This window comes from Hydra viridissima, unplaced genomic scaffold, assembly GCF_058129835.1.
Source record: "Hydra viridissima isolate aposymbiotic clone 2 unplaced genomic scaffold, HvirCarnegie_v1 scaffold_9, whole genome shotgun sequence".
Lineage (NCBI taxonomy): Eukaryota > Metazoa > Cnidaria > Hydrozoa > Anthoathecata > Hydridae > Hydra > Hydra viridissima.
The window spans coordinates 17,640,136-17,657,227 of record NW_028324308.1 but is presented as its reverse complement, the minus strand read 5'-3'; the positions used below and the strand labels follow the sequence as shown (position 1 = coordinate 17,657,227).

Here is a 17,092-nt window from a genome sequence, read left to right as displayed (position 1 = left end):
GGCGCCTAGATACTTTTTTATGAGGGATTGACAGTGGCAGTAAAAATTATAACCATTTTAATGATTCCTTTTATGTGAAAATGCCATCAGAAATCATTAATGAGCAAGATTTACAGATAATCAGTGAATAAATACTCAATCGTAACTAAATCACTAATGAACTGGTGTTAAATCAATGGGGATTATCACTACTTATCCACTAGTGACAAGTCACCACTCAATCGCTGGTGATCAAAAGTTTACAGATGAACACTAGTGAACTCAATCACAACTAACAAGAAGTGTTAAATCACTACTAAATTAACGATGACGTGCGCGTAACTAAATTACCGGTGACGAGGGTAACGTTTTCCATTACCTTTTTTTTTTTTAAAAAAAGGTTTTTATTGGCTTTTCAAATCAAAACAAACAAATTCAAATAAGTCTGCTGTTAAAACATCTCAGTTTCCTGGAATTTTGGCGCATTTTTTATGCATTCTGACTTCTGTGTGCCCATGTTCAAGAACTCCCCGATAGAATCGCTTTTTTAAAATTATATTGCTTTTTTTATCTTTCATAAACTACGTCAAAGTTCATGATTAGATTTCAAATTTGACTATGCAAAGTGTAAATTCCCCCCCCCCCCCCTCCATCCCCCATTTACTCCCTGAAATAACTTTAAATGGCCGTAACTTTTAAACAAAAAAATTCTTTTAAAAAAAAATTTGAATTCTATAGAAATAGACGGGAGCTGGCTCATCCCATTTTTGACCACCAACCATAAAAGTCCAATATCAGAATTTCTTTTTTTGACAGGTTAATAATTCGACCAACAAATTTTATAGATACAATAGAAAATTGCTAAATAATACAATGCAAAATAGAAACATACAAAAGAAAATTGCTAAATAATTGACCATATGACCAACCATAAATACGAATACCATTGAACCGTTTGTGTGATTGCAATAGAGTTATCAAATATTTGTATTTTAACAATATTTAACGATCATAAACAAATACAGTTTAATCATTTTTTATAATTGCAAGTTGCAATTGGCAACAGAATCATCAAATTTTTCTATTAAGTAAACTTTTTAGTTGATCTCGCGGGGGTGGACCATTTTCCTTGCTTGAAAATTACGTTTAAGAAAAAAAGCATATTCCAGAAAAAGCATATTCCAGAAAGTATTAGCGCACTCGTAATTTTTTTATTATAACACACTCGTTTAATTCCTTTAAGAAAACTTTTTTGGTTAACTTTTGCTAAAAACTCTCTGCTGATTAATATAAGTCAATAAAAAATATAAGAGGAAAAAATTGAATCAGTGTTTTTTAAAAGGGCTGATTTGCTCAAAACCCGTTTTTGAGAAAACTAAAAAAAACTCTTTACATCTCTTAATGTTAAATATACAGAATTTGTGTAATATATTTTTAAAAAATATATGCAAGAGTAATATCTTAGTACACTTTGATAATCGTTATAACATTTCGTTTGTTAATAATTAATTAATGAAATTTCGAAATATTGGCCCTTTTAAAAAACACTGATTCAATTGAAGTGGTAGGAATATCAATTAAAATACAGTTAGTTAAAACTTTAAAATTGCAGCAATAAAAATATGGGTTTAAGAAGCATATCAATTGAAACAAAAAAGGCAAATTGTTGGCCATCAATTTGAAATCAGTGAATACAGCGTTAGAACAATGCTCAAAAACTATAATGAGTTTGGAACAGTCAAAGACAAAAGTCGCTCTGGTCGTCCCAAAAAAAATTCAGAAAGGGACGAAAGTAAAGCAATTATGCTCGCTACACGCAACGCAAAAATGAGCATAGCCGAAATTGCCTCAGCATTGGGTGCACATCAAGTTAGCTGATTACATATTAATGCATTGGGTGCACATCAAGTTAGCTGATCAATAATTAGAAAGTTTATGATGAAAAAACATCTCAATTCATGCCTTGCAAAAAAGAAGCCACTATTAAGTATCAAAGACCGTCTCAAACGAAGAAAATGGTGCAAAGAGAGAGCTGCGTGGACTGTAAAGCATTGGAGAAAAGCAGTTTTCTCGGACGAGTCAAATTTTGAACTTATTAATCGCAAGAAAAGGGATGTCGTGAGGAGATATAAAGACGAATAATATAATCCTCGTTTTATTATGTCAAGAGTTCAAGGAAGAGGAGGTTCAATTGGCATTTGGGGCTGCATTGCTGGATCTAGCAATGGACTGGCGCATCTTTACACTGATCGCTTTAATCAACATCGATATAGAGATATTAGAAGATTATTTAAAGGCATCAATGGACGTTTTCAAGGCTGACTCCACCTAGCAATCTGAACAAGATAACGCTCCTTGCCACAAAGCATGCTCAATAAAGCAATACATAAAAGAAAAACGGTTTAATCTAATGCCTTGGCCCACTCACTCACCTAATTTAAATTCTGCTGAGAATCTTTGAAGTTGGATAAACTGCAAATTACAAAAAAGCAAGCCCACTAACTTGGTGCAGCTCAAAACGCAAATGCAAGAGTTGTGGGATACGGTGCCACAAGAATTAATCAGAAAACTTATAGATTCTATGCCGCGTAGAGTCTTGGGCATGCTTCAAAAGCAGACGTGATCAAATAAAATATTAAACTTTCTTAGAATCTTTGAAAAACTGTAAGTGATTATCAGTCAGCCTTTTATTGTTTTCGAATTACACTCATTTAAAATTCACTTAGGTAAAGAAAATATGAGTGCGCTAATACTTTCTAGAAGCACTGTATTTCGAACATTTTTCTCCTTTCACATCAAATTTAAACAAGATTTAAAGTTTTGAAATTGTAAAAAAACCTTAAAGAGCGTCCATAATTTTTCTTTTCGTCATAAATTTTTATTAAAAAAATTTCCCTTTGTTAACTAAGGAGCCACGAAGTGATTTTCAAAGCACAAATTCAACAAATAAATTATAGATATTACTTTCCAGAGTCTCCTTTCAATACAATATAAATACATATATACATATATATATATATATATATATATATATATATATATATATATATATATATATAGGGGAACCTGTTGTACATTTGACCACGTTGTACCTTTAGTCACTCTGTCATATTGGCCAACTATTATCATTTTGAAAAAATTGAAGTGCCATTTGAAATATTAGTCCATGACGACTCTTTTTACCTTAAAATATCATGGTTGGGGAAGATTGTGCTGATCCACAAGAAATTATTAGTTTTAGCTCTTAAAAAGTAAATATTTATGTTTATCTTATTTTGATAACAAAACTGTCATAAATAGTTGTTTGGCTAATGTATGATATTACTTACATTGAACAACATCTTTTTTTTATTATGGAAAAGTTTAAATAATTATTTCTAACCCTAAATGAGGTTTGAGACGATAATTGTTGAAGAAACCCATCTCGTGTACCTTTGACCAGCGTAGGACGTTGTACCTTTGACTGGTTTGTACTGCGCTTTAATTTTTTGCGAACTTAAAGAGGACTCTTTTATGAAATTTTTCATCAAATTTATCAGACAGCTGTGCTCTTGCATGTAAAAATCAGCGAAAAGCGTATTATTACTTTCTTGCTGGTATTTAGTTTTAAATATAATATAAGTGATAAAATAATATTAACAAATGGGTCATTCCATGCCAAGTGGTGCAAATTTTAATGAGGTCCCTCATGGACCATCTCAGATTTTATTGAAATTTTTTGATTTTGTACATATGTTAAAAGCATGTTTTGAAAATTTTAGATCAATATCTAATATGGTTCTTGAGAAAACGCTATTTAAGTAGTGGGCTATTTTGCATAAAATTTCACTCTACAAGAAAAAAGGGTTTTTTCATCATTTTTAACAGCCAATACCTTTTGAACAAGTTAGTTTTATACTTCAATTATTATAAGATAGCAAGTGTGCTGTGGATACTTTGAAAAAAGAAAAAAATATTATTTCTGGCATCTTAACTTTTTCCATAATGGCGGGCTAAAGTTGATTTTTTTGTTTTAAGAATAAGTTTTTTTGTGATTTTAAAGACCTTAATCTTAAAAACTAGTTACAAAGTTAATACAAATCAAATTGCCTGCTGATCTACATGTGGTGCATAAACATTTTTAAAAAAATCAGTTGATTAAAGAGCTGCATTCAAAAGTTATAGGTCTCCAAAATGAGTCAGATCGAGATTTTCGTAAAATTGATCTGTGATGCAAAGCATCTGTTACCTAAGATGGCACTTTTTTTTTTTTATAAAATTTTTTAAACGCATCAATTAAAGACTGTTAATTAATAAAAACCAAAAAAATTAATGGGCGCTTATTTATAACCCCCAAAAGGTAGTCTCTAAAAGTCAGGTAAATTTTCCATAAAAAATTATTACTTTTTAAAAGTTTAGTTATTGTTTCATTTAATTCTATATTACTAGTATGTCAATCTAAAAAGTACTAATAAAACCAAATAAATTGTTGTATTTTAGAACTAATTAATAATAAGTAATATGCCTGAGCTTTCTACTTGCTGTATTGGTAAAGCATTAAATGAACAGTGCTATCTATCTAATAAAAGTAAACGCTACCAAGAACTGTCTAAACTAAACCAAGAGTTTATTTCTTTGAGAAGCAAAATAAATCCCATAGATTTTATTTGCAGCTATCACGAGAAAGTTTACTTGTCGAGGTATGAGAATGAACATCGCAGGTATTGTTGTAATCCGTTGAACAAGCATGCAAAAAATGTGAAAAGTAAGTTTCAATATTTAATATCTTAATTTAATAAAAATACCTTAATAACACTAAATAAATAAAAAAAAAAATATTTAATTATTTCCGTTATTTTTTAGATTCTCTTAGAGTTATCAGTCTTTCATATGCCAAAGATTTTGGTTTAATACCTGGTCAAAAAATTTGCACTAGTTGCAGAAAAGTTCTGAATTGCAAACATAATACAAAAGAAAATGAACTCCAAGAAAAAGAAATTTATGTTGACAACCATACATTAAAAGAAGATCTTAATTCAAGTATTGCAAGTTTTGGATGCTCACCTCTAAAACTTGTTTCAAAAAAAGATAGAGTTGCATATGGAAAGCGTAAAATTGATAGCATAAGAGCTCATACACAAAAGGCTGTTCCCAATGTGCTAGGTATAGAAATAGCTGCACTTTGTGAAATTGAATCACCCTCAAAAAAATGTTTGAAAAAAACAAACACAGATTTAGACAATATTATGACTAAAATTAAGTCAAAATTTGAAAAAACATTGTCAAATTCTGAAAAAATCACACTTCTTACACTCACTCCAGACAGTTGGTCAATAGAGAAAACTCAGAAGTTTTTTTTTACTTCAAAAAGATCTGTAGTACAAGCCAGAAAATTAAGTAAAAAAAGTGGAATACTATCAAAACCTTCTCCAAAATCGGGTAGAAAACTAAGCGAAGATGTAATTACAGAGGTTGTTCATTTCTACGAATGCGATGAATATTCAAGGGTTTGTCCAGGAAAAAAAGAGTTTGTTTCAGTTAAAGTAGATAGTAAAAAGCAACATATCCAAAAGCGCCTTCTACTAGTCAATATGAAAGAGCTACATATTGAGTTTAAAAAGAAATATAATTATCTTAAAGTTGGATTTTCAAAATTTTGTGAGCTAAGGCCCAAGTGGTGCATTCCTGTGGGTGGTGCTTCTGGTCTGCATGCAGTTTGTGTTTGCCAGTACCATCAAAATGTAAAGCTCCTTGTACAGAAAATTCCTGGAATTTCTGATTACAAAATCTTATTAAAATTAATGGTTTGTAGCATTGAAAATAGAGATTGTATGCTGCATAGCTGCGATAAATGTCCTGCTAAAAAGGTTTTGTTAGACTACATTGACACTTTGTTTACAGAAAAAGAAATTAGTGAACTAGCAACTGTGCACCCCTTTGTTGCGTATTTTATAAAAGATGGAAAACTTGATAGTCAAAGTTATTGTGTTATATCAGATCATCTGAAACATGGAACAGATGCTGTTCATTGCTTTATCGGTAATGTTATTGATAAACTTAAACAATTACAAACATTTGAACACATTATCTATTTTAGTGATGGAGCTGCATCACAATATAAAAATTACAAAAATCTTATCAACTTATGCTACCATAAACACGATTTTGACATGACTGCAGAGTGGCACTTTTTTGCAACATTGCATGGTAAAAGCCCTTGTGATGGTGTTGGTGGAACAGTGAAACGTCTTGTTGCACGAGCCAGTCTACAATCACTAAACGATCCTATTGACACACCAAGCAAAATGTACAGCTGGTGTGTTCAACACGTCAAAGGAATATCTTTTTTTTTTGTTGACAAAGTTTCAATAGAAACACATACTACAAACTTCAATTTGGAAGAGAGATATTGTTCTTGTTCGACAATACCTGGGACACGAAACCACCACAGTTTTATCCCAATGTCACTTACCTCAATAAAAATAAGAAGAGTCTCATTTGATATTATTTGCACTAATGTGGATTTTTCTACTTGCAGAATTTAGAATTCAGAAGATTTTATAGTATTGACTTAAAAGAAATCAATGAGATTATTTTATTATTTGAGAAATTTAACTTTTTGTAAATTTTATTATTTTTGTTTATTTTCTTAAAAACATTTTGTTTGTTTTTCATTAAAAAAATTATTGTATTATAAAGAGGGGAGGGGACAGAGGGGAGGGGACTTTATCTATTGGGATTTAAAAGTTCTTTATCTAAAGGGATTAAAAGGCTTTAAGCATTGATATTTTTTAATTGATATTTCATAATAAATAACATTATATAATTCAATGCATTTATTTATTATGTCAATTTCAGAATTTTATGGAAAATTTACCTGACTTTTAGAGACTACCTTTTGGGGGTTATAAATAAGCGCCCATTAATTTTTTTGGTTTTTATTAATTAACAGTCTTTAATTGATGCGTATAAAAAATTTTATATAAAAAAAAAAGTGCCATCTTAGGTAACAGATGCTTTGCATCACAGATCAATTTTACGAAAATCTCGATCTGACTCATTTTGGAGACCTATAACTTTTGAATGCAGCTCTTTAATCAACTGATTTTTTTAAAAATGTTTATGCACCACATGTAGATCAGCAGGCAATTTGATTTGTATTAACTTTGTAACTAGTTTTTAAGATTAAGGTCTTTAAAATCACAAAAAAACTTATTCTTAAAACAAAAAAATCAACTTTAGCCCGCCATTATGGAAAAAGTTAAGATGCCAGAAATAATATTTTTTTCTTTTTTCAAAGTATCCACAGCACACTTGCTATCTTATAATAATTGAAGTATAAAACTAACTTGTTCAAAAGGTATTGGCTGTTAAAAATGATGAAAAAACCCTTTTTTCTTGTAGAGTGAAATTTTATGCAAAATAGCCCACTACTTAAATAGCGTTTTCTCAAGAACCATATTAGATATTGATCTAAAATTTTCAAAACATGCTTTTAACATATGTACAAAATCAAAAAATTTCAATAAAATCTGAGATGGTCCATGAGGGACCTCATTAAAATTTGCACCACTTGGCATGGAATGACCCAAATTATATTTTTATATATTTCTATATCTTATGCATTGTTTTATTTAATTTATTGATAAATAAGAGTAAATTTTACACTTGACACACAATCCATTATTGGAATGTATATTTTTATGTACTTATAATGCTTGATAATCAGTTTTAATAATTAAGTTTGTTGGCAGCTGTAGCAGCTTGATAATTAAGTTGATTATATAGTTGTACTTGATTTCTGTACAGCAATAAGGAAGTAAGAACAAATAAATATATAATCATTTCTGTTAATATGTTTTAATCTTAAAATGCCAAGGAGTAAGGTTGGTGTTTTTCGTAAGAAGATTTGCGAGAAGGATATGTTTGATGCAGTGAATTTTGTTCTTCAACAAAAAATGAGTCTAAGTAAAGCAGCAAGACATTGCAACATTAAAAAATCAACTTTGATATATCAGTTAAAGCAGTTTAAAAAATCTGGAAGAACCCAGTATTCATATTCACATAAGAAACCAAAAAAAGTATTCTCAACAAAAGAAGAATTAATTTTGGTAAAATACTTGGCAGATGCTGCAAATATGCATTATGGGCTCACATTAAAGCAAATCAGATTCTTTGCATATGAGTACAGGGTGACCACAAAGTATCCGCACACGAGACGGTTTCATCTTGTGAAAATATAAGCATAAAAGCACTTATGTATTTTCTTATTTATTTTCTTATTTATTTACTTATAAATTGTTCCTTGGGCTCAAAAAGAACTTGGAAATCGTATTTGGACGTTCATGCAAGATGGAGCTCCAGCCCATAAAAAGAAGACAGTTCAGGATTTTTGTGCGGCAACTTTTCCTGATTTTATCAACTTTTCTCAATGGCCGCCATCGAGCCCCGATCTTAACCCGATGGATTTCTCAGTCTGGAGCGTCCTAGAAGGAAAGGCATGCCAAAAGCCGCATAAAAATATTGAAAGTTTAAAAAAATCACTACTGAAAGCTTGGGATTCTCTGGACCCTGCCTACTTGCTCGCCACCGTCGAAGCATTCCCGAGACGCCTACAGGCCTGTTATTTTGCTGATGGAGGAAAATTCGAATTCAATCTTTGAATCATAATTGTTATAGTTCAATAAATGTTTTAAAAAAAAAATTTGTGTTCCAAATACTTTCTACATGCTTTTTATTAAGCTCTTTATCTGTGCGGATACTTTGTGGTCACCCTGTATAATGATAAGTTATCCCTACGTAAACCGCAGCCAACAAGTCTTGGTAGATCTTCTGCATTCAATAAAGAAACTGTAAGAATTGTGTTTAAAAATTATAGAAATGTTTTAGAACGTTATCATTTTGAGCCATCAAACATTTGGAATTGCGATGAAACAGGAATTACCACAGTTCATGTACCACCAAAAATCCTAGCCTCAAAGGGCAAAAAGCAAATAGGAAGTATGACTAGTGCAGAACGAGGCAATAATGTAACAATGATTGCAGCCATTTATGCTACTGGAAGTAGCATTCCACCATTACTTGTATTTCCGCGTGCAAAATTTAAGGACTACATGTTGAATGGTGCTCCTCCTGGAAGTGTAGGAGCAGCTAATAAGTCTGGATGGTCAAATGAAGTCATTTTTCTGCAATTTCTTGAGCATTTTATTAGTAATGTACGACCTTCGGTAGAAAAACCAGTTCTTTTATTAATGGATAACCATGAAAGTCATGTTAACATTTCTATTATTGAATTAGCTAAAAGATCGGGCATAATTTTAATGACATTTCATCCTCACACAACCCACAAAATGCAACCCCTTGATCGTGGTGTTTTTGGTCCATTTAAAATATTTTATAATAATGCCATGAATAATTGGATGATATCACCAGGAAATGCTGGTAAACCAGTTACAATTTATGATATATCTTACCTTGTTGGTCAAGCTTATCCTCATGCTTTTGTACCGAATAATATTGTTAACAGTTTTAAATGTACTGGGTTTTTTCCCTTTAATGAAAATATTTTTACTGAAATTGACTTCTTAGCTGCAACTGTTACTGATAGGCCAATAGTGGATACTGAAACTTGCATTTCTAATGATAGCAATGAGGTTGAAACCACTCCTGGCAATTTACCATCAACATTGGAAATGTTTCACCTGAAATAATACGACCTCACCCAAAAGCCAAAATAAGAAAGGCAGCTATTTCAAAAAGCCGTAAGGGAAAATCACGCATTTTAACTGATACACCTGAAATGAAAGTTATTTTACATTCAAAATCTAATAATGAACAATGTCAAAAACCTTTTTCAAGACAAATAAAATCCATGGCAAAACAGATTATTTTTAATCAACATTCTGACACAAGTTTAAATAATGAAAGTTTTGATGAAATTGATTATTATCTTATTTTGGAATAAATATACTTGACAATTAATCAGAAAATAGTGAAATTGTTTCAGGAAATTTCTTACTTGTCAAGTTAAGTGAAAAGAAATACTCTGAGACATTATGTGGCAGAAGTTATTGAAGTTGTTGGTTTAGTTTACAAAGTTAAGTATCTTAAGAAATCAGGAGACAATAAATTTATACGAGAAGATGACAATATTTATGATGTAGAACTTGAAGATATTATAATGAAAGTTCCATCACCAAGTGTTGGTCATTGTTCATCTAGACGTCAGTATCTTATGTTTGATGTTGATCTGACATCTTTTACTGTACAGTAATGTTATTTAATATTATATATTTTAATTTCGTATTTTTCATTGTCTGCATTAAAAGATTTCCTCTAAAAAGCATTATGGTCAAATCTAAATGAATCTGACAACTAAAAATAGTTTTGGTTGGGTTTTAAGAGGTTTCTAAGTTAAAAACCTATTTAGGGGATATTAATCTACTTAGGGCCAGATTTTTTGTATGATCATCTCATACAAATTACTTCCTATTGATATCGACATAATTACTTAAAATATAAAACTCCGCCAAGTAAAAGGGTTTTAAAATCGGTAAACTTAGGTACAATAAGTTCATTTCTAATTGTACCTAGGCCACCAGCTAGTAAAGCAAGTTATAGAAATATATTTTTGCTCTTAAATTATCTAAAAGATAGTAACAACTTAATTAAAAACATTTTGTACAATTCAATCACATTTGAAGTTTCCAAACTTAACCCTAACCGTCCCATGTAAATAGCATCCAACTGAAAAAAATGTGACTAAATCGAAATAGTACTGATAATTGATGTCATTTTCTTTTATTTACTACAAAAAAACAAAATCATAAGGATTATGACCGTAGATGTTACTTTAAAACACGGCCCTAAGTACAAGGACAATGAATGGCCCTTTGTACAAGACTAGATACAAAACAAAATCTATCAAAAAATCCAAACTAAGGGAGACTTATGTAATGCTGCAGTTAGTAGTTATTTTTCAAAGCAAAATTAATAAATTGAATTACAACAAAACGTTTTACTTGAAATTGTAATATAAAAGTGACAAGAAACAAAGTTTTACTTTAGACCATCAAAAAATGTTTTTTGGTTTTAACTTGTTGCGGCAATTTCTTTAATTTCTTACAAAATGGTTTTATATAAGCTTTTATTGACATGTGGTTGGCTAGAAATTTCTTTATAACATATAGCAAAGCTGTAATATGTCATGATTACTTATTAAAAGTCCAAATAATTCATGAGAACTTATTAATAACATTACGGTCAAAGGAACAACACACCTTGGTCAAAGGTACAACGTACATGTTGTACCATTGACTATTTGAGTACTTTTTTAAAAACGCTCAAAAATGATACTTTTTGGTTGAATGAGAAAAAAGTCAAAAGTATAATTTTTGCGCAAAATATAAGAGAATAACATAAACTTTGAATGGTATAAATTGATTCAACCGTCGAGCAAAAAAACGCCCGGAAACAAAAAGTGGTCAGAGGTACAACAGGTTCCCCTATATATATATTTATATTGTAATGGAGGGAGACTCTGTCCGCTTGCAAAATTCTTGTTCTTCATTAAACACTACCCTTTCTTCCCAAGAACTTTTGATAATGCCGCTTTCACAAGATTAATATCCAGAATGAGCAACAGTCCATTTCAAAAAGGATCTTGCTGGGGTATTACAAAGAAATGCTCTAACTTTAACAGTGCGTACAACTGATTTTATTGTCAGATAAAACTGTCCGCATAACTTTTTTAATTGGAATTAAAGACGTTATTGAAGACGCAATTAAGGAAGGAATTAAAGCATGGACGTGTAATAGTGGACGCGCAACTTATAATTATAGTTTAAACTTTTTGTATCAGTTTAAACTTTTGTTGCATTTGTTTAATGAGATTGTTCAGGATAAAGTAACGACTACATGTGTTGACAAACTACTAAACAAATTACACCAAGGTAAAGGAAATTAGTTGTCGGGACGAACAGATTTTCTCATTTTTTTATGATAAACATTTATAAATTTGAGAACTTTTTTCATGTAAAACAAGTCTGTCAATGATAAAATAGAGCTGTGAAAATAATTTTAAAATGACTAAAAAAAGTATAGCGAAATATAAAAAAGCTTAAAATTTTTTGTCAAGATCTGTTTTCATTCAATTCTTTGGTCTGTCATTCACCAGACTTTTTTATAATTCATTTGATAATGCAAAACCTTTTAAAAAGTTATTCAAATTTATAATTATCTTGCAAAATGCGGCCAGATATTTCATGCTTTCGTTTTTCATATTTCATATATTATTTAATTTAACATAAAAAGCACATAACCCATTAGTTTTTGTCAAGTAAAATTTAGTTTACATATATAGCTGGTATATCATATTATGTTAATATTAAATACTTAGTAATGCTTGCGGTTTGCCGTAAATTGGCTTTGATAAAGTCTTTAAAACTATATATATATATATATATATATATATATATATATATATATATATATATATATATATGCGTTTTTATAAAAAGGTCATGTTTCACTGCATTTTTTTAGCCCAAATATTTTTTTTTTTTAATTTTTTTTTCTCCTAGCGCTTTAGTTTGTCTAAAATCAAACGAAGTTAATTTTTTTTTAAATTTCTCAAGTTTAGATATAAAATTTTGCTTTATAGTTGATGAATCATATTTTGGTATAAAATGGTCCTGCTCTCAATGAAGATAAAACATTAAATTGAAAAAACAACTTTTTCAAACAAGGTTTAAGTTATAGTTTTAATTTCTAACCAGTCATATGTCTGCAAATATATTAAAGGTTGAAAAAAATTAGATATATCAAGTTGAAAATCAGTTTTTTCCATTTTATATGAAAGTTTTTATTAATACTAGCAAAAAGCAACCCGTAATACGGGTTATGGTCGGTCTGTTACTTAACAGACGGACCATATTTACAGTGGCAGTTTTCCACAATTTAAAGTTGCGAAACCTTAACTATACCCTTTTAGAAAAACGCCTTCAAATTGACAAAATTAAACCATCTGTAAAATTAAAATAAAAAGTATGCGGATGTAAAATAATTTACCAATTATTCAACATTATTTAAGTAATTTACAACTGACGTTAGTCACATCAGTGTAAGGCAGAACAATTTTCCTCGACATTACTAAGTTCAACACAATGTTTTTAGTTACTAACACAAAATAATAACACTTTATCATGCTTTAAATTGACGAAAAAGTAAGGCTATGTTCTTGTTATATTTTTTATAACATGAACTTTAATTAATAAGATTAATATTAAGCGAACGTAAATTATACATGATTTATTAATTTTTTGGTATCCCCTTGATACATTTTTCTTTAAAACAGGAAATTGTCTTTAAAACGTTAAATGCACACAGCCAAATAAATTTATTAAAATAAGTGACCATTACTATATATGGCACTAATCTGACCATTTTTATATGTCCTCTTTGTTTCAATAGCTTTTAATACGGTAATTTACTACCATTTACTAAAAATTCCTTTTGTTACTCGAAATTTAATTCTCTTAAATATTTTGACACTAATAAAGGACCTCCCTTCCCCGTTTTTGCCTTAATGGTGGTCAGGAGAATAGAGCTATTTTTATTAAGAGTAATCAAGTTTTTGATGAAGACCTTTTACCAGAATAATAAAATGTAAAACAATGATTTACGTGTATAAGAATTGTTTCTTTTTAATATTTATAAGAATTTTTTCTTTCCTCAAAAGTGTTGCAAATGCAAACTAAGCTAATTAATTAGTTAAAAACCTTATAAAATTTAAGTAACTCGATATTTGAAAAATGCGCTAAACTACAATATTCACCACCCATTTAAAAAGATTCCCTAAGTTATGTACAGCAAATTATTTGGCTTAAAATAGAAAAAATTGAATTAATTGCATACATTTATATCATTTTAACTGACCAAAATTTACAATAAAAGGTAATTAGGTTTCTTTTTATAAACCGTATAAATGCGTCAATCGTAAATCCTAAAGAAAAAAAAAATGGAATTATGATACTATAATTACGACAACAAAAAAACAAAACAAAAATAAAACACCACATAAAAACTGAAAATCGATGTACCTATTTACAGTAAGCCATTTTGACATGGCAGTTAATATAAACAATTATCGAAAATGTAACAATAAAATCTGTTTTGAAGTACAAAAGGATTAACAATACTATATATATATATATATATATATATATATATATATATATATAACCAATTTAAGATATAAATTGCATTTTTAGCATAATGTTGTCTTGGCTTTCAGTAAATAAATAAAAGCAGTAAGTTCCAATAATGAAACAACCTATTATTCATTTTTTACAATAGTCACCAACATGAAGGTGTCTATTGTTAAAAATGAATACCAACACAAAACATCACAACAATAACACATAACAATAGAATATTTACATCCTTGATCCTAAAATCCAATGAAGATAACAAACCAAATTAAAATATGAAAGGCAAAATTAGAAAACCAATTTAAAGTCTTTTTACTAAACATATAAATACATAAAAGTATATTTGTTTTTATGTTCAATATTAGTTATTCAATTACTTCAAATTTAGGACATGAAAACACCCTAGATTTAAAGATCAAGGTTGCATACTCTCATACACATTACGCTAAACATTAACAGACATTATGTGTTTTGAGAATAATTAAAAAAGGCTAGACAACACAACCTAGCTCCAAAGCAGTAACTCTGCCTGGCTGGCAAGATTATCAATCTTGCTCAACATAATGCCAAATCACACCACTTTAAAAACATGGAAACAACATAATTTAAACATATATACAACTATAAACAAATATGGTTTTATATAACACATTTGATTAATAATCTTTTCAATTTGATGAAGAGTAGCTTGTTCAGCTATTAGAAGTGGGACTGAGTGATGAATGAAATCTTCCATCATAAAAAATTTGTATGTATTCCAGATGTAAAGGATTTTCAGGTTCACAAAAGGTCAAAATAATTGAAAACAACTGTCTAATTTTCTTTGGCATATGTTAAAACCGCCTCAGAAAGAGTATTCTGCCATTCAGTGTCATCTTGCAACAGACCTTTCAAAACACATGCTTCACGAAACATTTCAAGGACAATACCATTAACAGTATGCACATCCTCCCAAGATGTTGCTCCTTTTGCTTGCAAAAGTAACTTTTAACAGTCTAAGAAAAAACAATTCTCCAGTTGGATTAACTTTATACATTCTTACTATCACCTTATTACCACCCCTTTGTCTAACCTTCCATTTACAATGTTAAACACCAAATATAAAGTGATAAGGAATGTCTACATACGAATAGCAGTATGCTCTTTCATTTTCAGTATTTAACTTAAACCATGCCATTAGGTGCATATCTTGCTGAGCTGCACGATCTAAAGCCATATGTTCTGCTCCTTCTCTAAAATACAATAATTGATTTTCAGGTAGATGTTTACCAAGTCACAGCACTTTAAAAATACGGAAAGAACATAATATAAACATGTACAAACTATAAGCACAATAAATGCATTTAAATATGTATATAAGGTTAAATATAAACCTTATATACATATTTAAACACATTTTTAAAACAATTACATAACACATATTAACACATACACAAACAATAAAAACACTTTACATTATTGTACAACTTTACATTATTTTAAAAACACATTGATAAAACAACTATAAAGCACTTATTACCACATACACATACATATCAAAAAAGCATATATGCAAACAATAAACGTGTGCAAACAAAAATTTTAAAAATGATGCAAGAAAATTTAAAAAGATTCAAAGTAAACAAAATATATATTTACAAACAATATTCTTTACCTTCTTCTTCTTCTTTTTTTTTTTTTTTTCATAAGAACTGTAATTCTCATGACAAAATTCAACCTTTACATACATTAACATGTGACATGCGTTGTCAGTGTTGGCACAAAATTTTAATTTATTTTTCTAAATTTTCTAAAAAAGAACAAAAATAGTTAATAGCATCAAAGAAATTTCAAAGTATTAATAACCCTTTTATGGAAATAGCATTAGTATAACTTTAAATAACATCCATACCCCTATTTTCTTTCTAAAAAATAAAATAATAAAAATAGAACTGCTAAAAGAAAAACTAAAACAAACAAAATCTAAACGATTTAAAAAATTAAGATCCTTTCTACTTTATCTAATAAAAATTTTAATCCTTTCTACTTTATCTGATAAAAATGTATATATAACTATTTCACATACTTACTTCAATTATAATATGATATATAATTGATTAAGCTGATTCTTTATGTAATGTATCTAAACTAATAATTAAATTCCAAAAGGAAAAAAGTTTTAACTTGCTCAAAAGATCTTTCTCCAATGGCCGCGTGCATTTGAAGAACGCGCTCTATCAAAGCCTAGTAACTAATTCAAAGCCTAGTAACTAATGACGAAACGACGACATTAAACATTAAACATTAATTTTTGTAGGAATTATATTATGATGAGTGTGAAAGACACACAAATTGACATACGGCTAGTTAGACTTTTCAATTTAAACCTCTTAAGGTTTATTTAAAAGTCTAAGCTCAAAATTTAAACGTTACTATGATATGAACCACCCCTATTTCATAATGCCATAAAACTATTTAACTGAAATTCCGGTCTTTAAATTACCATAGATTAATTTAAATATGCAAAATTCTTTTGTTAGCTATGCATTGCTCACAAAAGAAACACAATATTTTGTTGAATATATATACATATTTTTTATTTTTTTGTAGAAAATATGTATACATATTTTCTTACTCCATCGCAAAAGATATGATAAGTTTTAAACAGTATCTATAGGATATATAACATAATATTGTTTATAAACAAATGTTGCAGACCGGAAAAAATATATATTTGTTATCACCGAGAACAATCAAGACAAAAAAGTTTGAGAACATGCATTAACGGCGTTGAGCAGTATAAGACAACTTTAAGACGTTTTTAATTAGGCGATTTACTGTGTTTCATTTGAGACCAGTTTAAGACAACTTTAATACCAATTTCAAGTCGTCTTAATTTTATCTTTGTTATTATCAAAGGTAAAAAAAAAGGTTTTCTTGTCATA

The 17,092-nt window shown here is 29.3% G+C and overlaps 1 protein-coding gene and 1 long non-coding RNA gene across 4 annotated transcripts; one reads left to right on the top strand and one right to left on the bottom strand.

Moving 5' to 3' along the window:
* Positions 1-2,565: 2,565 nt before the first annotated feature.
* On the top strand, positions 2,566-6,616 carry LOC149884364 (uncharacterized). Its single transcript, XM_090098881.1, has 3 exons — positions 2,566-2,643; positions 4,459-4,723; positions 4,822-6,616. The coding sequence occupies exons 2-3, from the start codon at positions 4,480-4,482 to the stop codon at positions 6,501-6,503; spliced, it is 1,926 nt and encodes a 641-aa protein (XP_089955007.1). The 5' UTR covers positions 2,566-2,643; positions 4,459-4,479; the 3' UTR covers positions 6,504-6,616.
* Positions 6,617-13,664: 7,048 nt separating this feature from the next.
* LOC149884363 (uncharacterized) lies at positions 13,665-16,367 on the bottom strand. Of its 3 annotated transcripts, XR_016456071.1 has the most exons (4): positions 16,238-16,355; positions 15,823-16,072; positions 15,296-15,400; positions 14,770-15,163 (listed from the first exon to the last, which is right to left on the bottom strand). It is a non-coding gene; the product is annotated as an uncharacterized LOC149884363 (long non-coding RNA). The 3 variants fall into 3 exon arrangements; XR_016456072.1 differs by lacking the exon at positions 14,770-15,163 and adding an exon at positions 13,665-13,960 and having other exon boundaries at positions 15,823-16,367; XR_016456070.1 differs by having other exon boundaries at positions 15,823-16,367.
* Between the last annotated feature and the right edge of the window lie 725 nt (positions 16,368-17,092).

Excerpts from the sequence above, each read along its gene's own strand:
- LOC149884364 (XM_090098881.1), top strand. The coding sequence starts at position 4,480 with ATGCCTGAGCTTTCTACTTGCTGTATTGGTAAAGCATTAAATGAACAG. Across the intron at positions 4,724-4,821 it reads GCATGCAAAAAATGTGAAAA|ATTCTCTTAGAGTTATCAGT; the intron begins GTAAGTTTCAAT and ends GTTATTTTTTAG.